The 21881-nt window shown below is 37.0% G+C and overlaps 1 protein-coding gene across 5 annotated transcripts in view; it reads right to left on the bottom strand.

Annotated features, from left to right (window-relative positions):
- The window catches only part of DCLK1 (doublecortin like kinase 1), a 283428-nt gene that overhangs the window by 60503 nt on the left and 201044 nt on the right, over nucleotides 1-21881 (bottom strand). For 3 of the 5 annotated variants that reach the window (XM_051778879.1, XM_051778880.1, XM_051778881.1), the window contains 2 exons: nucleotides 21122-21238; nucleotides 8577-8671 (listed from right to left, as the gene is read on the bottom strand). In XM_051778879.1, the coding sequence (XP_051634839.1) occupies nucleotides 8577-8671; nucleotides 21122-21238 (212 nt within the window). Of the gene's footprint in view, nucleotides 1-8576; nucleotides 8672-9583; nucleotides 9774-21121; nucleotides 21239-21881 lie in introns of those variants that run through there. The other 2 variants (XM_051778883.1, XM_051778882.1) reach the window with 2 other exon arrangements.

Raw genomic sequence — 21881 nt, 5'->3', positions numbered from 1 at the left:
TAATCACAAATATTCATAAAGCTCAAAGAGAAGCAAAGCATTCACAATCTATACAAGACTCTTTAGCTACATCATAATCACCTTAGAGTAGGCACAAATAATGCAGCATAGAGAACTATCAGAGGTTCAAACACTATAAAGTTGCTTAAGCTATTCTGTTATTCAATGCAGTTGATGAAATCTAGGGACAAACTAAAACCTGTGCTGTTGCAAGCAGAACTACAGCATCAAGAAACACAATTTCAGTTTCACCCATAAAGTGAAACCTTCTGGTCTTGCTCAAAAGAAACATTTCATTTCTGCTCATGTATAATGGGAATTACATTCCACACAAAAAGGATCTCAAAGTCTATAAACAGTGTACCTTTTCAATCTCCAAGGGACTTTCATTCCTTAAATGAAATATTAATGATACGTATTGCCCCTGAATAGCCCCTTAATATAAGTCATATGTTGAAATGATTAAATGCTATGGACTAGCATATTCTTTTTTAAAAACAGTCTTGATGGAGAACTCGCTATGATAACAATTACTGGTATAAGGTCCATTTTTATTTTCCACAGCTAAGCAAAGCCATGGGATTCAGGTTTGCTGGCAATCTGTGCTCCCTGTGCAGAACAAACATTCTTAATAAACTGCCTTAAGCAGCAGTAGCCTATACGGGAGACGGGAGGAAAAAAAAAATTCCTGGAATTTTTTTTCTTTGCAGGAAAAAATGATTTTCAAACCATCAGTATGTATTTCATTCAATCTGTTGGAATTGCCTGAAGTTTTGGAAACTGATCCCAATGCACCTTTACATAATATGCATTTCTTGGGATAAATAAAACATTTTATAAAGACATAGCCTCGCAACTGCTGAAAATGCAAGTAACTTCACAGCTATGAACTTTTTCAAGTTCAGAACAACCTCAGGATTAGGGTATGGGGCAGGGGACGTACTGTTCTCATGGCTGGGAACAGTTTTAGGTTGAAATCTGAAGCAGGAATGACAAAACATGCATTTCAAAAAGGAATGACCTAACTGCTCCAACAAACCTGCCAGATCAATGACTTTCTCTTCAGGTGATACTGGAACCAAGTGTTGAAAACAGAGAAGGTAAGTTTTGTATTCTGCTGCCCTTTTATTCCTTTTTGCAAATATCCTCCACAAATAAAATCGTATTGATACAGTGAAGCCATAACATCACATGCCAATATTTTCCATCCACTGAATTTTATTATTTTATTTTATTAAATCAGTGTAAAGGAATTATTTCACTACATTTAAAAGTTGGCATGTGGTAGCTAAGTATTTTCTGCAATTAAGTAAATTTTCCTGATTTCAAAATATATTAAATCACCACTAAGTAGCTCAAAAATATAATCTCTATAGATTTTTGTTGAGAATCAGAATTACACTGATTTCTAATTCTTAAATCATTAGTATATGAGAAAATGAAAGGAAAGGTATAAGACTGCAAACACGTATGATCACTGCACTATGGGCTTAAATATAACACACAATGGAAAATATTGCTATTACGTAAATTAAGTAGACTAAGATTCTCACAGTAAAGCAGCAGAAAACAAATAAAAATTAGTAGGTATTTGTTAAGCAACTGGTTATAATGCACGACCTACTTTAACACTAAAGGAGTTTTGCATATTCATGCTGTACAAAATGACCACCTCTAGAAATTGTGAAAGCACAGGAATTAGGTCAATAGGAGGATGATTTATAATACCACCATTTCTATAGGCTTTCATTTTAAAATGTATAAAATGTCTTATTATAGCAAACACAAAATCATGCTCCCATTTTTAACATAAGGGAAAATAATCACTAGTTTCTCAGACAAAATGTGTATATGTATGTCAGATGACACTGCTAGCCATCAGGGCCCCATACTTCCTTAATCAGAAATCTGTCTATATTTACTTGCAACACATGGATGATCAGCATTAACAGCTCTTGCCAGGTAAAACATTCATATTGCCTGTGAACACCCTTCTGTTTACAGTTATCAGATGGTAAGGCAGTGAAGAGAATTTGAACGCTGCTTTGAAAGCATTCACTTTTGTCCTGTTACCACACAGGATTTCTTCACTTTCTTTTAATTTAGATAAAAAGACTAAACTTAGAGTGTTCCAAATGTGCGCGTCGAGATCAGACAGCGTGGTGCAAGCAGTTTAGTATGGCAGGTTTTTTCTTTTCTGCATTTTACCTATTCGTTGGCAAAAGCAAAGTATTCATTAACTGTTCATACCAAAATGAATAAAGATACCTATGGTAAAAACAGAACATATAATCAGTACCTTAGATGATAAAAATAGCCCTATTCATAACTCTGCCCACTATGGATTTGTGCGTTATATTCACCTTATCCAATCCTTCTTCATTAATGCACAATGCTGTTCTGGATTTGACGGACATATTCAATGGCTCATTCATTACAAATTCTTGCATTAAAATGCAGTGGTAAAGCCAAAAATACCCCCACAGACTGGAATTAATTTGGCCCCATGTTGTTAATATTAAATATGCAAAACTCTTTTGTGCGATTCACTATTACTGTAAATTAGCAGCTATTTTCTTTAAAAATGTTAAACCTTCATCAAATCACAAACCATAAACATTGTTCCATTTTCTGTTTTACACTGAGTCTCCTACTGAATCCATATCATCCGAAGAGAGTGGGCGATACAGGTCCTGTAAGATGAAGTGCAGTATAGATTTGTTTATTGTGTTTGATTTGTTGCACTGTAACTGTCTTATATTCTTTTGGTTACTGTGGACCAGAAGACATTGTTTAACATAAAATACACATGTTCTATATACTCATATTTTTGTCTTAATGTCATATTATTATTTTTTAATCAACAAATAGATGGTTAGTAAATAAAGCTGAAGTTTCAATGTACAACATATTCTATGAGGCGATTACTTTTTTCTTTAATTCTTTCCAATTAAACACTATTAAAACAATATTTGTCTGTTCTGGAGAGTCTCCTGATGGTTTGGAAACTTGGAAATATGAATTTAACCTTAAAGGGAGTGTATTTTCCTTTTTGCTGTTTTGTAAACAGCAGTAGTAAAGTAAGTGTTTACCTTATATAGGGTAATAAAAACTTGCCACCCACTGGTGATACAGCATAGATCCAACAACATTTGAGCCCCAGAATGCTGACACTGAACATTGCTGTTACCTATATTGTACTGGCAAATGGTGTCTTTTTTCCACAGTTTTTCTGTGTCAGTGTGTATGTATAAAAAGATAGTGTGTTTTACATTTATCCCCCTGTCGTGGTCTCTTTCTGATGGTAGCCAAGCAACCAGCTCATGACAGCAGAGGGAGAGTCTGAGTGTGCAGATCCACTTCATTCTTTCAACACGCACTCCAAGCATCCTCTGACAGATCAGATAACCCTCAAATGCCAGCGGTGTTAGGGTATGATACATGGCCCTATCTCACCTACACATCACAACAATCCTTGTCAAGACACACTACAGCACAGAATGAAAGAGAAAGTTCAGAAAAGAGAAGTGGTAGAGGACAGGGTACTGTCTTTTTAAGGTGAATTAGGCATAACTGATGGTTCAGAGGGGTTCTGAATAGGCAGGTGCCCAGCACATCTCACAGGCATTCTCTGATATCTTTAAGGTGTTTTGGGGGATCCTTTCAAAATAGAACATATGAACAAAATACAACAAAAAAACTTGTACGACAAAATACAAGAACACATGAGAATGGGAACACTGATGGAGCCAGCTTTAGGGTTGACCTTGGTTGGGTTTGATTGTTTTTTTTTAATTGCAGGAAGATAACTGAGACAAGAAATTAACAAATCTGAAAGCTATACTAAAAAACAAGTACCAGCTAAAATGAACGCTTCAAAATTTCAAATTTACAAGGTTCTCAGTAATCTATGCAGGTTTATGTTTTATTTGCAGGCATGGTGTACAAGGGATTCAAGTCCCTTAAAGGGGGTTTTGATTCCCTAGAATGCTTATTCTGTATGTATTCTGCCAATGGGTGTGCATACACACAGTAGAAGATACGTTAGACTGGCAGAGTGAAAATTAGATTTTAAATACATTTTTATTTTGTTGAGAACAATCCAGACAAGAGAAGAATTTTAAACAGACAAGACCATCTTCTTCTGAATACTAATTAGTTGGTTAATTATTAAAATTTCTTTTGAGCATATACAATTTGAGAATTTCTAATATATAGTACAGAAAAAAAATCTTTTGATTTGCTAAAGAGGGTAGCACTCCAAACTTTTGAATAGTATCTCCCAGGTGACTGTCCTTGCCTCTGAATATAAAAAGATATGCATTGAGAACTGACAAAGAAGATATTTCTGACTTTTAACATTTAGAGAATATTTTTATGTTTATTTTAATAACTCTATGGTTGTTTAAAAGCAAAATCATGCACAAGATTTCAGTGTAATTTTCTCTCTTTTTTTTTTTTCATCTTCTTTTAAATACTTGAAACTTTTAAAAAGTTTTATTTTCTTAAAGAATTTTTTTGCCTACAGTTAGCCAAAGAGCTGTATTTCTGGAAAATAGGAGGACATCTATTTATTATTTTGCATAGATTTATAAAAAGAAAAAAATTGCTGAATGAATCAGACTTCCTGCCATATACAACTCAAAAAAACTCCTATATATGTAGAATTCAAGTTATTTGTCTGAATAGTCAAAAGGTGTCTTAAATCTAATTTTTTATTATTCTATAGGTTGTAAACTCTAAGGAAGTAGAAACATATTTAAAACAATGACAAGAAACAGAAAATCAGGTACAAAGTATAAAATATGTCCACCTTAATTGAAATAATAACTGATTAGAAGACAGTGGGAAAATAAGCTCAGAAACTATTACAAAAGCTAGTTAAATAAAATGCAGGGGTTGGAATTATGTATATTTATTTTTGTAATTGCCATGTCACCTTTTCTGAGTCTGCCTCATTAACTGCACTCTCTTGGAAATACGTATGTGTGCAACACAATAACCCTACTTCAAGTGCTAAAAACCTGAATTTCAAATGTTTTAAGCCTCTGCAAAAAAACATAATGATGTACATACCGATTTAAAACAAGAATCCTTATTTCTTATTTAAGAGTACATATAAAGAAATAATTAAACTACAAGAAAGTATAACTGTAGCACACAGCCTGCTAGTTAAAATACTCAGAAACTGAAAACTGGTTGACAGTTAGCTCAGATAGCTGATAAATTGTTCCTAGTTCACTTTTCAACTCCATGTATTACACCCATGCAATTAATCTTTCAAGTCTTACTTTCCTCAAATATAGACTGAACTTCACACAAGATTATCAAAAAATATCTTTCCCTGATTTCAGAATTTCTGGAAACAACTCATCCACATACATATGCAAGAGAAAAAGAATAAATGTTATCTTTTCATATTCTCACTTCTGAGGGTAGAAAATTTTACCTGTGAGATTACAAGAGCACTGTTTTCATGAGTATGTACCACAGCAGCATTTTTGGCTTTATTTATATCAATGGAAAGCCTTCCATCAAAGGCCAGTATTTATTTTTTTAAAAAGGTGAGTGATAAAATGTCAGTAAGTAAGCTGATTAATCCCTGTTTTAAGTTGCCTAATGCACTCCACAGGTCTTTACTATTCTCAGGGAGAAATCCCTCAGTTTGTGAAATTATCTTGCTTCTGTGCCTCTGAATTCAAAAGCATAACTTCTTCTCACCTGTACTTTCCAGGAAAAACACTGGTAGCCAGCCTAGACTCCTCAGCATTGACATCCCAAGCCTAAACTCCCCCATACCACTTGGATGGGGATGCTGAAGAGCTGATTGATTAGTTACGTCAAGGGGAACCAGGTTATGCTTGAGTAGATGTTCCCTATCGCCTTCCAGACCCAGTACCTACCACTGGCACCCCACGTACCTGATGACATGAGGGAACAAGCACTACCCTAACTGCGCAGAGAGAGGTGAAGGGAAACCCAAATTGCACAGTTGAGATGAATTATTTCAGTTCTAAAGCAGTAGATCCCTCAAACTCCAGGTAAAGAGAGAAAGCCAGACCAGTCAGAAGCCCAGCCATCACCCTCAACCCCAGACTGTGGCTCTAGCAGCCGACACTCTTCTTTTGAGGTAGGAATACCTCACCTCTCAACACTGGGGACAAGATGGGCACTTAAATCAATCTCCTCTTCTCTCCTCTATGTCTGTCACATGATACCAGCATTTAACAACCTTCTAGGGAATAAACCTCCTCCTGTAGCTGATTTGTCAGCCCTGTAGCTGAAGCCAATGAAGACAAAGCAAAACGCTTTGGGTTCAAATTTGGTTTATGACAACATAGTACATAAAACAACCTGTCCTTTAAATAAAATTTAAATGGCAACACACAAAATATGGTACTTAAAGTAAACAGAACATAATTTATACTGCTAACAATAAAATTATGACTAGTAAGCACTGTTTAATGCCTATTTTATTAATTGTAATTTATAACCTTTATAATTATATTATTTATATGTTATATTATATTATGTTATATTATTTATGGGGTTTTATTATGTTTTTATATTAAAATTATAACCTTTAATGTCACAACCATATATTTTTACACTGAACTTCTAGCTCATTCACTTCACAAGTTAAACATGAAAGCAGATGAAATAAATTCTCAGACCAAGTGTAAAGTTTCCATCACTGAACTTCAGAGAAGTTGATTTTGTAACCTAAATAATATTATTGCAATGCATTTTACATGATTGCAATCTATTTTCTGAGGTCATGGGGACTGAATATGAATATCTGAGAATGGAATTCAACTCTTTAACAATGTCTTATCTCTCCTGTAGTTTGCTTCAATATTTATTTTCTATACAGTTAGCAATCTGATTATGTTACCATTACACAACCTTTTACATCCAAATACTGCCACTAGGTGATCCTGTTACACTTACAAGTAAAAAGAAGCCCATCTGTTCTCCTCTTCACATTTGAAAGTCAGAAACCATGTGGCTAGAAACCCCTCGTGTCTAATGGTGCTGACCACATGGATCCCACTCACACATCCACAAACATTAACAGATAAACATTTCTTCACTGTGAAGAGAGAAGCATCAGTGGTGAGAAAGAAAGCTTAGGAAAGTTACCAATGAAAAGCAACAGCCTTACAGCAAATGCAAATCCACTGTATACTGGTATCATCCATTTAAGCAGACGCTTTCACATCACCAATGTATAATTCATTTGGAAGACTCTTTGTTCCTTCTTCAGTGACTTATTTATGATTCATTATAAGCTTGAGAGTAAGAACAAGCAGGTGTGGAAGACATTACACTTAAGGAGATTTTAGTACCAGCTTACCCAACTGGAACTTGCATCTTTATTCTCTGTGTATGAGATGATGAAAACCATGACACTACCCTGAGGTTTCAAGCTCCCTGTCACTGACTAGCTCTATACTGCAAGATCACAGTCGGCTTCCATAGCTATAAACAAGTCATAGCAGAAACCCAGAGCTGTATCCCAGCCGCAGGTAAGACTTGGGCACAATTCCTCAGCTCCCTAGTATATATCAGACATGAAGAAGGGTCTGCAGGCTAGAAGGGAGTCGTTCGTACTACAGCTATTCCTGATCTGGATATCTGGGGAATCAGGTCTACACTGGTCCCCTAAGTCAAGCACTGCCAGTTTTGTATGTAATCCCCTTATTTTGAGAGACACAAATTATGTCTTTATTTAAAAACTGAAAAGGCAGAAAAAGCATGTGTTCAAACTGTGTTTATAAACAGGTCTGAGATACAGAGTACTGCCTTAGGGAAGCTTTCATGGAGAACTGATTACAGTTTAGAAAATAGCAGAAGAGAAGATACATAGACATCTGCCCTACTGCTTTTGAACAGATACGATTAATTAAATCAGCCCATGGAGCCTTTTGGGTTGAATGAGTGATATTTTATCAGAAGGTTCCAATAGTAATACAGGTACTACCTTAATCCTGGATGCTTAGGAATATTGTAGATACCTCCATACATGATAACTAGGGGGAACACACAGCTACTAGCAACTCTCATCCAGGAAAGTGACTGACAGGTCTCACATTTCCTTGGTACTGATAGTATCTTCACTGCACAAGCCTCTGATATAACAACTAAATTCCACAGTGCATTCTTCCACCTTGTTTCAAAATCAAAGCTGTTTGAAGGTTGTGCAAGTGACACAATGGTAGTTAGGGAAAAAAAATGTCTTTTGATGATGTGAACATCTCCTTCCAGTTGTGAAATGTTTGGAAAAAGAAAGTAAAACAAACAAACAAAAAGTCTTTAAAAAAGGAGAGAGACAACCCCTGTTTTCCCCCTCAAGGATAAAGCAATTCCCAGCATACTTAGTATTTTGACAGACACAGAACAGTTGTATTCCACTGTAGTGTTTTACAAACACATCAAGGACTGTGTAGCCAGGCTCTTCCACCCTATGGCTCTACACACACACACAAAGAATCAGAGGGGAGAAGGCTATTGGATAATGGCTAAGCAGGATTCTCTCCAGTCATGCTCAGAAATCAGTTTCCTTATTTCCTTACCCTCTGTTTCCGTAGGCTTCCTGGGCTGGTGGGAGATGGGCTTGGAGACTTCCCAGAGCGGGGAGTAGAAAGCTGGCTACCAGGGGTTCCATTTACTAGAAGGACGAGAAATCGAAAAAATAAATACAAGGCATTATTAAAGGAACAAAAAAAGAAACATTTTTTTTGCATTCTTTGTTGAACAGATTAATTCACTTTTGCTTAATGTTTTAACCATTAAATAAGGTAACTCACAAAAGACTGTTTCCTTAGAGTTTCAGCTCATGAAGACAATTTTTATACAGAGTGAAAGCAAATAATTCACAAACCTGAAAAGACTTCAGTCAATGGCAGAGAACATGATTGTGTTTTCTTAAATTGCATTGTTCCTGTACTTGAAAGTGATGGGGAACGAGGTGCTTTGTTAACATTAAAAGACACTTGTGATATGTAAACCTTTTCATTCCATTTAGCTATGTTTTGAAGTGCTACCCACTAAAAATAAAACACAGGATTGCTTGCAAGAACAAATCAGCTGCTTGTTTTTCCTCACTCATTCATTTAAAGAGATTATTGCAATACTATCTGACCCAAACATTACCTTAGACCTAACCCAGAAGGGCTTTCTAGAGGCAAGTAAATTGGATATAACTCCTCCAGTCTGACCTACAGGAAAGTATCACTTTCTCAAATAAGTAAGTTTCTTCATATATCTCAGTGCCTATCTTTTTAGAAGCATCTTCGCATGCATATGACATTATCCACTAAATTAATAAAACAATACCAGCAGAGGACAGAATTCTACTACAAAGTAATCACACGAGCGGCTATCAATATTCACACTGAAGCACTGATAGAAACACTACAAAGCGTGTATCACATATACATGTAAATATTCTTAAACAAGTAACTATCACAGTCCACATTTGCAAGCACCAGGACAAAAAGAATCAACAATCAGAATCCCACATTCTGAATCTTAGGAGAATATTTACATAATTAGGATATCAATAAGGCATTTGACTTACCTTCTATGAGCTCTAACATGGACAAAATCCTAGTGTTTAACCTGATAACAGCAAGCAGCAAAATTCCTACTCTGTACTAAGCCAAGCTGTAGCCAAACTGAGAAGCAATGGGATTAGTTAAGGATAGCTGGGGCTGCTCACAGAGTGAGCTGAATGCGATGCAGGATTCATAAGCAGAAGCCTTTTCTGCGTAAGGCTGACGTCTTCAGAGCAGCAGTGGGAGGTGCAGGTGCTGTCTTAGGGCTACATCAAAGGTGTCAATTAAGCATAATGCTGCTGCTTCACAACGCTGAGCCACCACAACCCCCACTCGCTTTCCATGGAGCCCCAAAAGCCTAAGCAATTTTATATGCTGTGCACTGAATCATAATGAGGTGCCTTTGGGGGCAATGTACCAAATGACTCATCCAAAAATCAAAATGACAATAACTCTTGTAAAACCTTGGCTGACTGGCAATCTAGCAAATGCTAATTCCTTTGGATAATACAGTAGGCATTTTTAATAGATTCTTCTTACTTTTTACATAACACATTGTTCTCACTGTCTAATACTGGGCCCACACATTATAAGGAAGAAGTATGTATACCTACCACACCACACATCAATAAAACACATTATACTGCATGATAAATAATGATCACTTAATAGTGCCTGGGTTCTATGAGTGATCCAATCTCAACATCACTTTGTGCAAGGCATTGTTTAAGATAAAAGTTCAATCTATTTGCATAACCATAGGAACAACAAGATACACTAATTGGATTTAAATAGGCTGCTTTTATAGAAAAGGATTCCACTCATCTAGGCTTTGAATTCTCTTTATACAGAGGACAATGGTTTACATAGATCAGCACTCATTCAAGTGCTGTACTAAGTGCTGGAGGAACACACACGCATATGTATGTATGTATGTTCATACAGAATTCAGCAAAACATCCTATAGGTCTGGTCAATAATGACTAAAATCAAATTTATTATCAATACCATTGAAGTCATTTAGAAAAAGAGCAGGATGAGGACATTAAAAATGAGCTTTCTGGATTCTCAAAGTTCTAAAGTTTTAAAAGGCTCCTTATAAAGAAATATGGCGTTATTTAGAAACTATTATTAAATCACTGCTATTCACACAGAGCTAGTCCTCAAGACTGCTGAGTAACAGGACCACTGCTCTGCCTTCTCTTTAAACCAAGCAGATACTCTCAGCTATTATAATAAGAAAATTTAAGATAACACATACACTTCAATACACCTTGTAGCACTAGGAACCAGTTATTGTTCCTTATAGATGGACCCTCTTCCCCATAACTTTCAACAGTGTTTTTTCTTAGAATTATTATGATAATTATTCTGTCCTGAAGACAAAGACTCAAGGTTACAAAGTGGAACCAGACAAATAGATGCAATAGTGTATTTAACTATTCATGTATTTTCATATTGATGCATATCATGTTGGTATCTACTGGAATGAGGAAAAAAAGTATCATAAATCCTAAAAACTACTTACTTGTCACCAGAGTATCCAGAGTGTTTAAACTAAGCTCAAATGCTCTCTTCACCAGCAGTTTTAAAAAAGAAAATTCTGATAGTTGTGCTTATGTTGGCCATCTCTAACATGTGAAATCAAGAGCACAATTAATGGATCAGGACCCTCAGGAGGTTTAAGTGAAGCTTACTCACCTCTTTACCCATATCCAAAATATAAAGGTGCTAAGCACCTAAAATGTGTACTATACAAGGACTCCCTATGGAGAGCTGTTTTGAAGCTCTAGACATGGCAATTAACACTGGAGACGAATACCTCTTACCAGTCTTTAGGTATCTATTGTATTGGCTTCTACATCTGCAGTAGTTTTCTAGACCTTACTTCAACCAAGTTGCTGTAGTAACACGAGTTGCATGAAAGCAACCATCTAAACCTGACCTGATGAACAATGTACTAGGAGAATCCACTACGGTGTAGACTTCCAAAGCTTAACAAGATGAATCCAAATCCACACACCCAGAGGTTTAAGATATGTTGGAGATGAGGCAAAATCATCAAAATTCTCCCCACCTGTTAATTTTGGTGGATTTTATACCAAACACACAACTCTGTACATAAACTCTGATGAAGGAAAGCCATACGGAGTCTACATTAGGGAAAAGGGACTTAGGTGAGGTGGGTTCTATTCCCAACTCTCTGTATGCATCTGCACATACCATCTCTACCACTTGTTTACTTAGGCTTTAAGTTTTAGCAGAATAAACTCTTGTACATGTTATGTTGTCAGTCTTCTGGATGCTCTGCATATCTGGAGATATACTTTACTATTACTAATGATACTACATGTAGTCTTTAGGACTGACATCACAACAGGAATGAGATGGTAATTTCTAATGCTTTCCCAGTATGTTCCAGAGGCCCTCCTTTTTTACGTTCTTGTTTATGGTTTCCTGTCCTTGTGAGTCATTGTATTGAATTTGCAAATAGAGATGATATTAGGTGTTGTGTAGCAGAAAGAGACTGGAGTGATTCTGACCCCCTTGCTGAACACCACTCACAATCATTACACCATTCTTATATAAGCTGTTCATGACCAACAAATGCACTTCATGCAGTTTGTTGCCACTCTTGGCAACAAATACATGAATAAAAGCTATAATATTTAATAATAACCCTAAATTACCCTAAAAGCTACTTCTAGGTGGAATGCATTTTGGTTGGAAACTGCATTCCTGTCCAGTATCTGCACTGCATTTCTCACTGACTGACACAGCACCTTACCACAGGGAACATTGATGCAGATAAAGACACGTGAAATTGGTAAATCACTGTTGTGATTAATCATGTTATTGAGTGAGGCAAAAGGTTACTTGTCATTTTTTATTCATGAAATGGCAGGGGTCAGAGACCAGCTTAACACACAGTACCCTCCCATCATCTCATGAAAAAGATTTATCAGTTTAAAATTTCACAGATGAAATATGTATTAAAAAGCTAAAACAGTATCAAAATTATTGTGGCTGCTCTGAGCAGAATGTATGCAACCACTTAGCTGTGAACTCCTTTCCTTACTGTCCTCTCTTGCTGAAGATGCGTAACAGGGCAAGGACCTGCCTCTGTATTTGTTTTTCCAGCACCTGGCACACCTGTGAAGGTAGAAAACCGCATAAAACAGAACACTAAAGCTGGATACCAGGATCTACTGACATAAATGCAAAATAAGCTTTCATATGATAATATTTATAAACTAGTGAGAATGTTGCAAATAAAAAGAACTTTGATGGTATTCCAATAAATAAATTTTGATAGGGCATCTTTTTATTAAGTAATAAAAACAAAAAGTAAGAAAAACTGAATTAAAGCATCAAGTGACAGTCTGAGAAGCCACAAATACCACTGCACTGTATAAAAATAATACTTCCCTATAAAATAGCCTGTTGATTTGCTAGCATATTGTACTCTATAATACATGTAGAGATGACTGCGTTTTTAAAAATTGGTTTTCCAAACACAAAAGTATTTGTGAAGGAGAAAGAGGGGAAGGGGAAGGAAGGAAGAGGGGAAGCCACAAATTATGAATAGGACAAGTTAACCTAAAAATTATTTACAAAAGTCACAACATGTGTAGGTCATATTCAGCAACTGTTAGCTAGAAAATGTTGATGTAAGATCATTGACTGCCACAATTACATCTGCAGGTTTTCACTGTCCCTTCCAAAACATTTTTGTCTCAGTAAGATTATGTATTTGCAAAGTAGTTAGGGAATAAACCATATCTTGCCTTTTCGTTCCTTCTTCTTTTGTATTCTACTTGTATACATTGTGTCATTTTTGTCTTCACAGCAAAAGACAGCGTACAGAGTACCATATAGGCAAGTGCCCTCAGTACAACTCCCCAATAAAGACAAGGTTTTACAGGTTCTACCCTACCATGCAACTGGTTGAGAAAAAAAACAAACACCAGTACTGCATTCATTTTAACCGGTGCTAAACTGTCTTTTTTATATTTAATCTTTTCTAGAGTTTATGTCAAGAAGTTAAGCAAATAGAAGAAGAACATCTCTCTGCCACTGAAGACAAGTCTTGACAGACCCACACAGAGCTTTCAACTTGATCAACAGATCAACAAATTAGAAATGTCAACAGAAAGGATCACCTTCAGGTCAGGTTTACATTCCCCATCCCAGCAGCCACCAGTACTTGTGTCCCTGTTAGTCACCGGTACCTGTGGTAGCCACACAATGTAACCCAAGCAGTGCAGAGCTCAGCAGGGGCTGTAGCCCCCGAATACATTCAGCCACTATAATGTCACTATGATATAGCACTTCTACCTCAAACCAAAGTTAGCTACGTCTGCACTACCAAGCAGAGAAGTGCTGTAGACACAGATATTGCAGATGTATCTTATACCTCAGAAGAAAGGAGACTGCCTTGAATATGCAGTTCCCTGGAATGCACTAGTATTTGTTTTTTCTGCAGTCTCAAAAGGTGGGTAAGTGCCTCTTGGGTTTTTTCCCTCTGCACTTCAGTTGATATCTATGATCTTGGCTGCTAATTTCATGTAGTACCTAATCGAGAGAGCATCTACATGTACATAAGATTAATGAAAATACTTTGAACTGTTTTTCCTATTTAGAAAGACTAGGATTCTCAGATCAGTCCAAGTGAACAGACTACCAACTCTGAGCATTTTTCTTTATTCAGGGTTTAACTTTTTAATCCTTTAAGAGGGCTAAACTCTTCAGTCTAACCAAATCTATTTCTCTTAGCCACTCTTGATTTTTGTAACAGAGTACAAAATAATAAAACCTAATTTTTTAATGATAAGTATCAAATACAAACACCATAAATAAAAAATTAAAAGGAAGCCATGATCAAAGCAAAAATATCTGGAAATCCTTGGTTCTGCAGTATGACTCCATCACTCCCATGGGTTTGTAGTTGTGGCTTCAGGAAAATTTTGCTTCAGCATATTTATTACAAAATCTGTCAGCTGAATACCTACAACAGCGTGAATAAAAACGTGTGACCTCACCAAAGACAATATGATACATCATGTTCCTTCATTTGGGATACAAAAGACTTTCTTGAGTCAGGTGGTTGAAGAAGGATTGTTCCTGGTTAACAGCCTAAGGATGAACTATCAAAATAAATGAAAACATATCTTATTGCAGAGGAACACCTCTACCTCTTTTTTCTCAACTTTTTAGCAGAGAAAAGCACAAGCATTTGATCTAGAGAAGCCTTCAGTAAGGTTCAATTTCCATTCCTAAACCACTTCTTTCTTTAGGGGACATCTACAGTTTTGATCAGGGTTTAGTCTGACATGCAGGTTCACAATTTCTTTGCCCAAGTACAATTTAAAAATATCCCAACAAATTGTCCTTTGTAATATGACCTACTCTATCCATTCTTCACATATGTTCCCTTTGTCATCCAGAATAGGTATATATCAACCCAGTTATTCTTGAAATAGTCACTAAATAAACTAAACTTCTAAAGAACTTTTTTAAACACCAAACCTGAATTGCTATCACAAATAAGATTTCAAGCATCTAAAATATTCTGAGTGATAATTTGAAGGGAACAGGAGATTGCTCAGAGAGGACAAGAAGTAAGGTACTCAATCTGGAAAAAAGAAACTAGCTACTTTTGATGAGAGGAGGTCCTGGAAATTACAGTGAGAATTTCAGTTCACTTGAATGAAGCATCTTTCCTTAATTTAGTGGACCAAGAGTACAGTAGCTTCAGTCATCACATGCTGCTCTTGATTTGATTACAAATAATGATCACGAAGTGTCGCTTTCTCTGAATCTGTTAACTCTTCACCCACACTGAGGCTGCCACCAAGTGTTAATTGGCAGTTGGACAGAAGCTGACAGCTACTGGATAGCCACCCAACACTCATAATTTTCAGTGACCAGTAACAGGCTGATATGCAGTCTCACTGAAATTAAACAACTCTTATGATGCCCTTTTCCGAATACTATTTGATGTCTACAAAAACACAACAAAGTGTTTTACAGGCTTTAAGAAGACATCAGAAAATTAAATAGAGGTAGGATTATCTATTGCACTTGGAACCAGACTTCAGCCCTCTGCCTGCCCAGGAGGTCACACTACCTTTCTCTGCTTTTCTTCTTTGCCTTGTTCTCTGCTTCTCTTCTCTATTTAGACTGAAAGCCTTTTGAAGCAGACACTATCTCAAATGAAGTGTGAAAAACCAGAAAGCAATCCTCTTACAGTGAGATTTATGTCTTGTGGTACTGTTTTGAAACACTGTCAGATGTAGATAAAAAACTGAAGAAAACATAATAATGGAGAAGTCAGCCCTTACCACAGATCTTCCAAGCTTGCGTGTACTCTTGTAAGAAAAAAGTATTCTATGTTTTTATGTAAAAATAGGATGCATCTGCTCTCAGGAGCCAGGGAGGCTACCAGGAAAATATAAGCACATTAAACTTATGCTCTGTTATGGAAAAAAAAAAAGAAAAAGCAAGGATGGAAGAAAGGTCAACACCACCCATGGAAAAGTATACATTCCTCTGAAATATGCCAAGAAATGGTGTAAAGGCAAATGCAGTCTTTTTGCTCACTGTAGACTGTATAGCTCAAGAAATAATAGGGAGCGTGTGTTTCCCATTCCCTTACAGACTGATGCATATTAGTTAACCAGAACACAGACTTGAACCTGTGTGGCCCTGAGCACTTTGGTTTTGATAAAGGTCTTTCCCTGCAACCCTGCAGCCTACTTGCCACTCACAGGTTCCCCTCTTTGCCCCATGCTGCCGTGGCAATGTGCCCTAGTACTTGTGAGATAGTGGTTGCTCCTGTTGCTCCTATGCTGTTATTCTCATGGGTATGTATCCGCAAAACCTGAAAGTGCTGTCATAGTAGGTTCTGTATAGAGCTTTCAGGCTTGTCAAGGAAGCTGCCTTTACATATGATGGAGAGAAACAGGCACCTCTAAAGGGTGAAAGTTATCTAACTGCCTTGGAATTATCATTAAAAGCTCTTTTTCCCCAGTACCAGATGAGGTGATGAGGGAAATGGTTCTCCAGAGCAGTGGTTGGGTTATCACCAAGGAGAGAGGACATTCAGGGTCCTTTGCCTTCTCCTGCATAGAGTCAGGGGGCACCAGAACAGAGTGAGACTGAAACAGAAAGTGAGGGCCTTCAAGCAAAATAAAATAATTTAATTACTGAATTCATCTTCGAAGTGCTGGATTTGGTAAAACATTATTGTTTCAAATCTAGAGGTGCAAAAAGGAGAAAGACACAAAACCAACAAATGACCAACCGCCCAAAATAACCCCTTTGACTTCTATAAGCAACTTCAGAAGCTATTGGAAAGTTCATCACCTCATACCACCATTTGCTCAGAAAAAGGAACTCATGGACTTCATTGCATTTATAAACATTTAGTTCAAGCCAAAATTTGGCTTAATTCACTGACCACTTGAAATTCTATGTCAAAGAAGAGAAACTCTTGTTGCGGATGACATTTAAACGCTTAAACCAGAGGAGATGGTCTACATCTCTTAGCATTATTTCTCTATTATCTCTTATGTATCTATTTCTCCAACAATGGGAAAATGGCCCAAAGACTGTGCCTTCATTAACTCTAAGAATGATGAATTCAAATCAGCTATCCTGTGCTGGATGGGAGGAAAAATAATGTTGAATACCTGCATTAAAGGCTACACCATACTATAGATGCACACAGAAGATAATGAACTAAAGGATAACTAAAGGATATCCTTTCATTTTACAGTTTTATCAGTTTTAATATCCAACTTTGAGATTTTAACATTGGTAAGGTTTGGAGACTTGGCAGGGAGCCAGCTTCAAACCATATCATCCTTATCCAAACTACCACAACATCTTAACACAGTCTTTGTCTATGCAATTCTCCTTTTTTTGGCCCATGTAGTTATCCTTGAGTATTATCTTAATATGGACATTAATGTAAGACTGAAGTAGGCATATGATCGTTTTGTGCAGCTAGAATGTGCAGACTTCTCAAAACACAGCAAGTATCAAACAAAAGGAGTCAGATTTTTCTAATTAGCAACATGTTCTTTTCCATACACCTTACTTAGCTTTTTGTCAGTGGTACTCTATCCAGAATGCTTTCTGTCTGTCCTTTATCCCTACTTCTTTCAACTTGGTTTTATGACAAAACTCTTCACAAAATGATACACCTTTAAATTTTTGGAATATGCATATATTGCCTTTGATCTGAGTAAAGAATCTACTCTTTTTCTTGAGTATTTTATGTATATTGCCAACGAAAGAAAAATCCCTAACAGTAGTTTAAAGATGAACTGAAAGCAGTTTAAAAACATAGAATAAAAAATACATGTACATGCACTTAGCAGTAACAACACAACAACAAAAGCATAACTTGCAGTTATGCACAAGTTATTCAGGAGATTCTCTAATACTGAGATGTTTAATGTAGATATCATGGCAAAAATTATCTGCTCATATGTGCACTAAATGGCAATTTCTCTATTTTGCTACTGTTACAGGTACATAATTCCTAGAAATAGGCAGTATTTTTAGGCCTGCTGGATGGAAGAGAAGTGAAATCTATACATATTGTTTGTATTTCACAAGAGAACTTTTTGTCTAAAAACATCAGAGTCAGTGCTTCTTTTTCTTTCTATTGCTGGTTTTTTTTAATGCAATGTCTAATATAAAACTGCATTTTTTTAAAATCGTTGAGTATTTTTAGTTTTATGTGATTTTAAAATGATTCTTGAGAGCAAGTGTCCACTTCGTACAATATTGCTTCCATATATAAAAATAATACTGATGTAAGTACTCATGTATGTAAGGTTAGAAATAGGCTTCCTGTAACACTCACACAATTTGACCTCACTATTTGCAGAAGGCAAACACAAGAGATACAGAAAGCCAAATCAGAGCCATCACCCTCACTAAAAATAAATTCTATTAGAAACAGATTGAATTGTTTATCCTTTTAAGTTGTTACACATTAGAATAGAATAGAATAGAATAGAATAGAATAGAATAGAATAGAATAGAATAGAATAGAATAGAATAGAATAGAATAGTTGGAAGGGTCCTACAACAATCATCTAATCCAACTGCCTGACCAATTCAGGGCTGACCAAAAGTTCAGCATGTTTAGCTGAGGAGAGTGATAGAGCAGCTTTGGTGAGCACCTGGTATCCAGCCAGGGTCAACCCACCACATAGTCTTTGATCATCCTTTTGGTAAAGAAATGCTTCCTACTTATAGAATCATTAAGTTGTTTAGGTTGGAAAAGACCTTTAAGATCATCAAATCCAACTGGTGACCCAGCACTGCCAAGTCCACCACTAAACCATGTCCCTCAGTGCCACATCTACACATCTTTTAAATACCTCCAGGGATGGTGACTCAACCACTTCCCCAGGCAGTCTGTTCCAGTGCTTGATAAACCTCTCAGTAAAGAAATGTTTCCCAGTGTTCAGTCTAAATCTTCCCTGGTGCACCTCTGAACCATTCCAACGTGTTTTGTCAATGGATACCAGAGAGAAGAGCTCAGCACCTCCCTCTCCATATCCCCTCTCAGGAAGCTGTAGAGAGAAATCAGGTCGCTCCTCAGCCCCTCCTTTTCTCCAAACTAGACAAGCCCAAAGTCCTTAGCTGCTCCCTATAGGACATGCCTTCCAGCCCTTTTACCAGCTTTATTGTACACCTCTGGACACATTTGAGTACCTTCACATCCTTCTTAAACTGTGGGGTCTAGAACTGCACACAGTGCTCAAGGTGAGGCTGCACCACTGTTAAATACACTATGATAATCACCACTTCTGACTGGCTGGTGATGCTGTATTTGACAAATCTCAGGATGCAGTTTGCTCTCCTGATTCTCAGGGCATACGGTTGACTTGTAGTGATCCTGCTGCCAACCAGCACCACCAGATCCCTATCTAGAGTGTTGCTCTCCAGCCACTCCTCTCCCAATTTATACTTGTGCCCAGTGTTACTCCATCCCAGGTGCAGAATCCAGCATTTTTTCTTGTTAAATTTCATCCCATTAATTATCGCCCAGTGCTCCAATCTATGTAGATCTCTTTGTAAGGCAGTTTATCCCTTGAGAGAGTCAACAGCACCTCCCAGTTTGTTGGCATCAGCAAACTTGTCAATGGTCCATTCAACTCCTGCGTCCAGATCATCGATAAAAATATTGAATAAAAGTGGCCCTAGAATTGCCCCCTGACGAAATGCTGCTGCTGACCAGTTGACAAGTAGATGTAGCCCCATTCATTACAACCCTTTGAGCCCTGTCTTGCTGCCAGTTCTTCACCCAGGCTTCTACCAGTTGACAGCCTGTTCTGTCAGCACCCCATACATTTTTGTAGGGCTTTGTCCAACACTTTCTGTAAGAAAACTTAATTGCAGTGTTCAAATGATTATGTCAAATAGGCAGGTCATGGACCATATTTTGTCAAACTAATATGTACCTATTTCCAAAAAATGTATTGGTTTTACATAAGAAATTTTTGAGATGGTTACATCTGTCATCAGCACAGCCCCATCTGAAATAGTTTGCGTTTTTAATATTTTCCCTACACTGTTTCTTTTATTTCCATAAATGTAGTGATATATTACTTATTATTGTGTTATAATGAAAATATTCCTTTTTTCCCCCACAAGCTCTAAAATAATCCTCTGATCTGTTGCAGTGGTTGAATATGTAATGTATTCTGGTCAGACCTTTGTAAAAGTGAACTGCAAGAAGTTAAGATTTACTGACCTACACTTCTCCAGCATTAAATTAAAACAGTACTGTTTCTCTCAGGTTCAAATCCAACATGGTACCACTTAGTCAACATAGCAAAAATTTTGCTAGTCCCATAGAAGTCCCATAAATTTGTTATGCACAGCAGAACAGCTATTTCACTTAGAAATGAGCACACACTGAACAGGAGTTCAGTGTCCATTACCTGTAGTCACAAATGAATATTCATTACAAAAGAAATCCAGAAAGAGTCTGCAACATTCACACACCAAACAACGCCTCCCTTGCTAAAGTTTAATTTAATTCTGTTCCACCTAGCTACAAAGAAAGTTACTTGGTATGTTTAAGAAAGAGCTACTCTGGGCTTGTTCCTCACAATCGATACCTCATCCCATTACCTCTTTTCAGGTTTCTTTATTTCAGCTGTTATTAGGATGTGTAGGAGGCAGATTGCCTACCAGCCCTGCTACCCACATCTATGTCTCTGTGTCTCATTGTGTCTCACTGTGTCTCTCCCACTTTCCTCCTTCTCAGAGTTTCTCTCTCACTGGGCCGTTCTGATCACCATCTCCCCACAAAGACCTTATTTTAATTGAACCACCATGCCAGAGTATGACTTATAAAACACTGAAGTTTTATTTTGTATTGGGAAGACACTTGAGAAAATAAGTGAATTTTACTATTAGTTGTTTCATATGTACATTTTTCCACAGAAAGGTGGAATTTTAAGCGCATTGCCCACTGTATTGAAACAGAATGGTTGCTGTTGTTAAGACAGATTGCTCGCTTGCTTTACCTGAGCTAGTAGAAGCTGGAGACTTGCTGCGTCGGGATGGGCCTGGGCTTTTGGTGGTGCTCCTACGTGAAGTCGATGCTATTTTGGTATAGGAAGTGGATTTCACCACCCGACATTCTAAAAGACAAAGAAACTGTATAAGTTAGAAATAAAGAAAGCCAGCAAGATTCTGTAACAGAAAGAGCACTGAAAAGTGCAAACATTTTGCCCACGCTTGTTTTCATTCACCTTGAGGAGTTTTATGAGAAAATATAAAATCTGTATAAATGGTTCCATTAAAATTCAAGTACAGTATGTACCATATCCCAGACAAAGAGAACTACTGCAGTAATCCAGACTTTTAGATACCATGGTTACTGCAGGTAATCAGAACAGCTTAATTTAACAGTGCTGAGAATACACATAAAATTTCTTTGCTTTTGAAGATTTCAGCATAAACAACACAGTGATTTTTTTTTGTAAACAATCCAAATGCAGTGTAAGCATTTTTGTCAATCTAGGCAGTCTCCTCTAGAAAAACCGGAACACTGTTTCTATGTATCAAAATGTTAAGATGACGCAGGTGTCTACCACTCATGAAAGACTTGAAGAAAGTGAAGCACGTTTGTTGCTTCTGCTTAATCCTCTAGTGAGCAATAGCACACATTGTATAGCACATGCAATTCATCACAGGTTGAAGGAAATGGCACTACTTGCTCATAGGAGAGATCAGTAAAATCAATGAAGAAGCAAAATTGCCCTCCCACTTGAGAACACTACA

Source organism: Manacus candei, unplaced genomic scaffold, assembly GCF_025592945.1.
Source record: "Manacus candei isolate 608988 ecotype Guabito, Panama unplaced genomic scaffold, ASM2559294v1 h1tg000014l, whole genome shotgun sequence".
Taxonomy (NCBI): domain Eukaryota; kingdom Metazoa; phylum Chordata; class Aves; order Passeriformes; family Pipridae; genus Manacus; species Manacus candei.
This window is presented reverse-complemented; position numbering and strand designations above follow the sequence as displayed.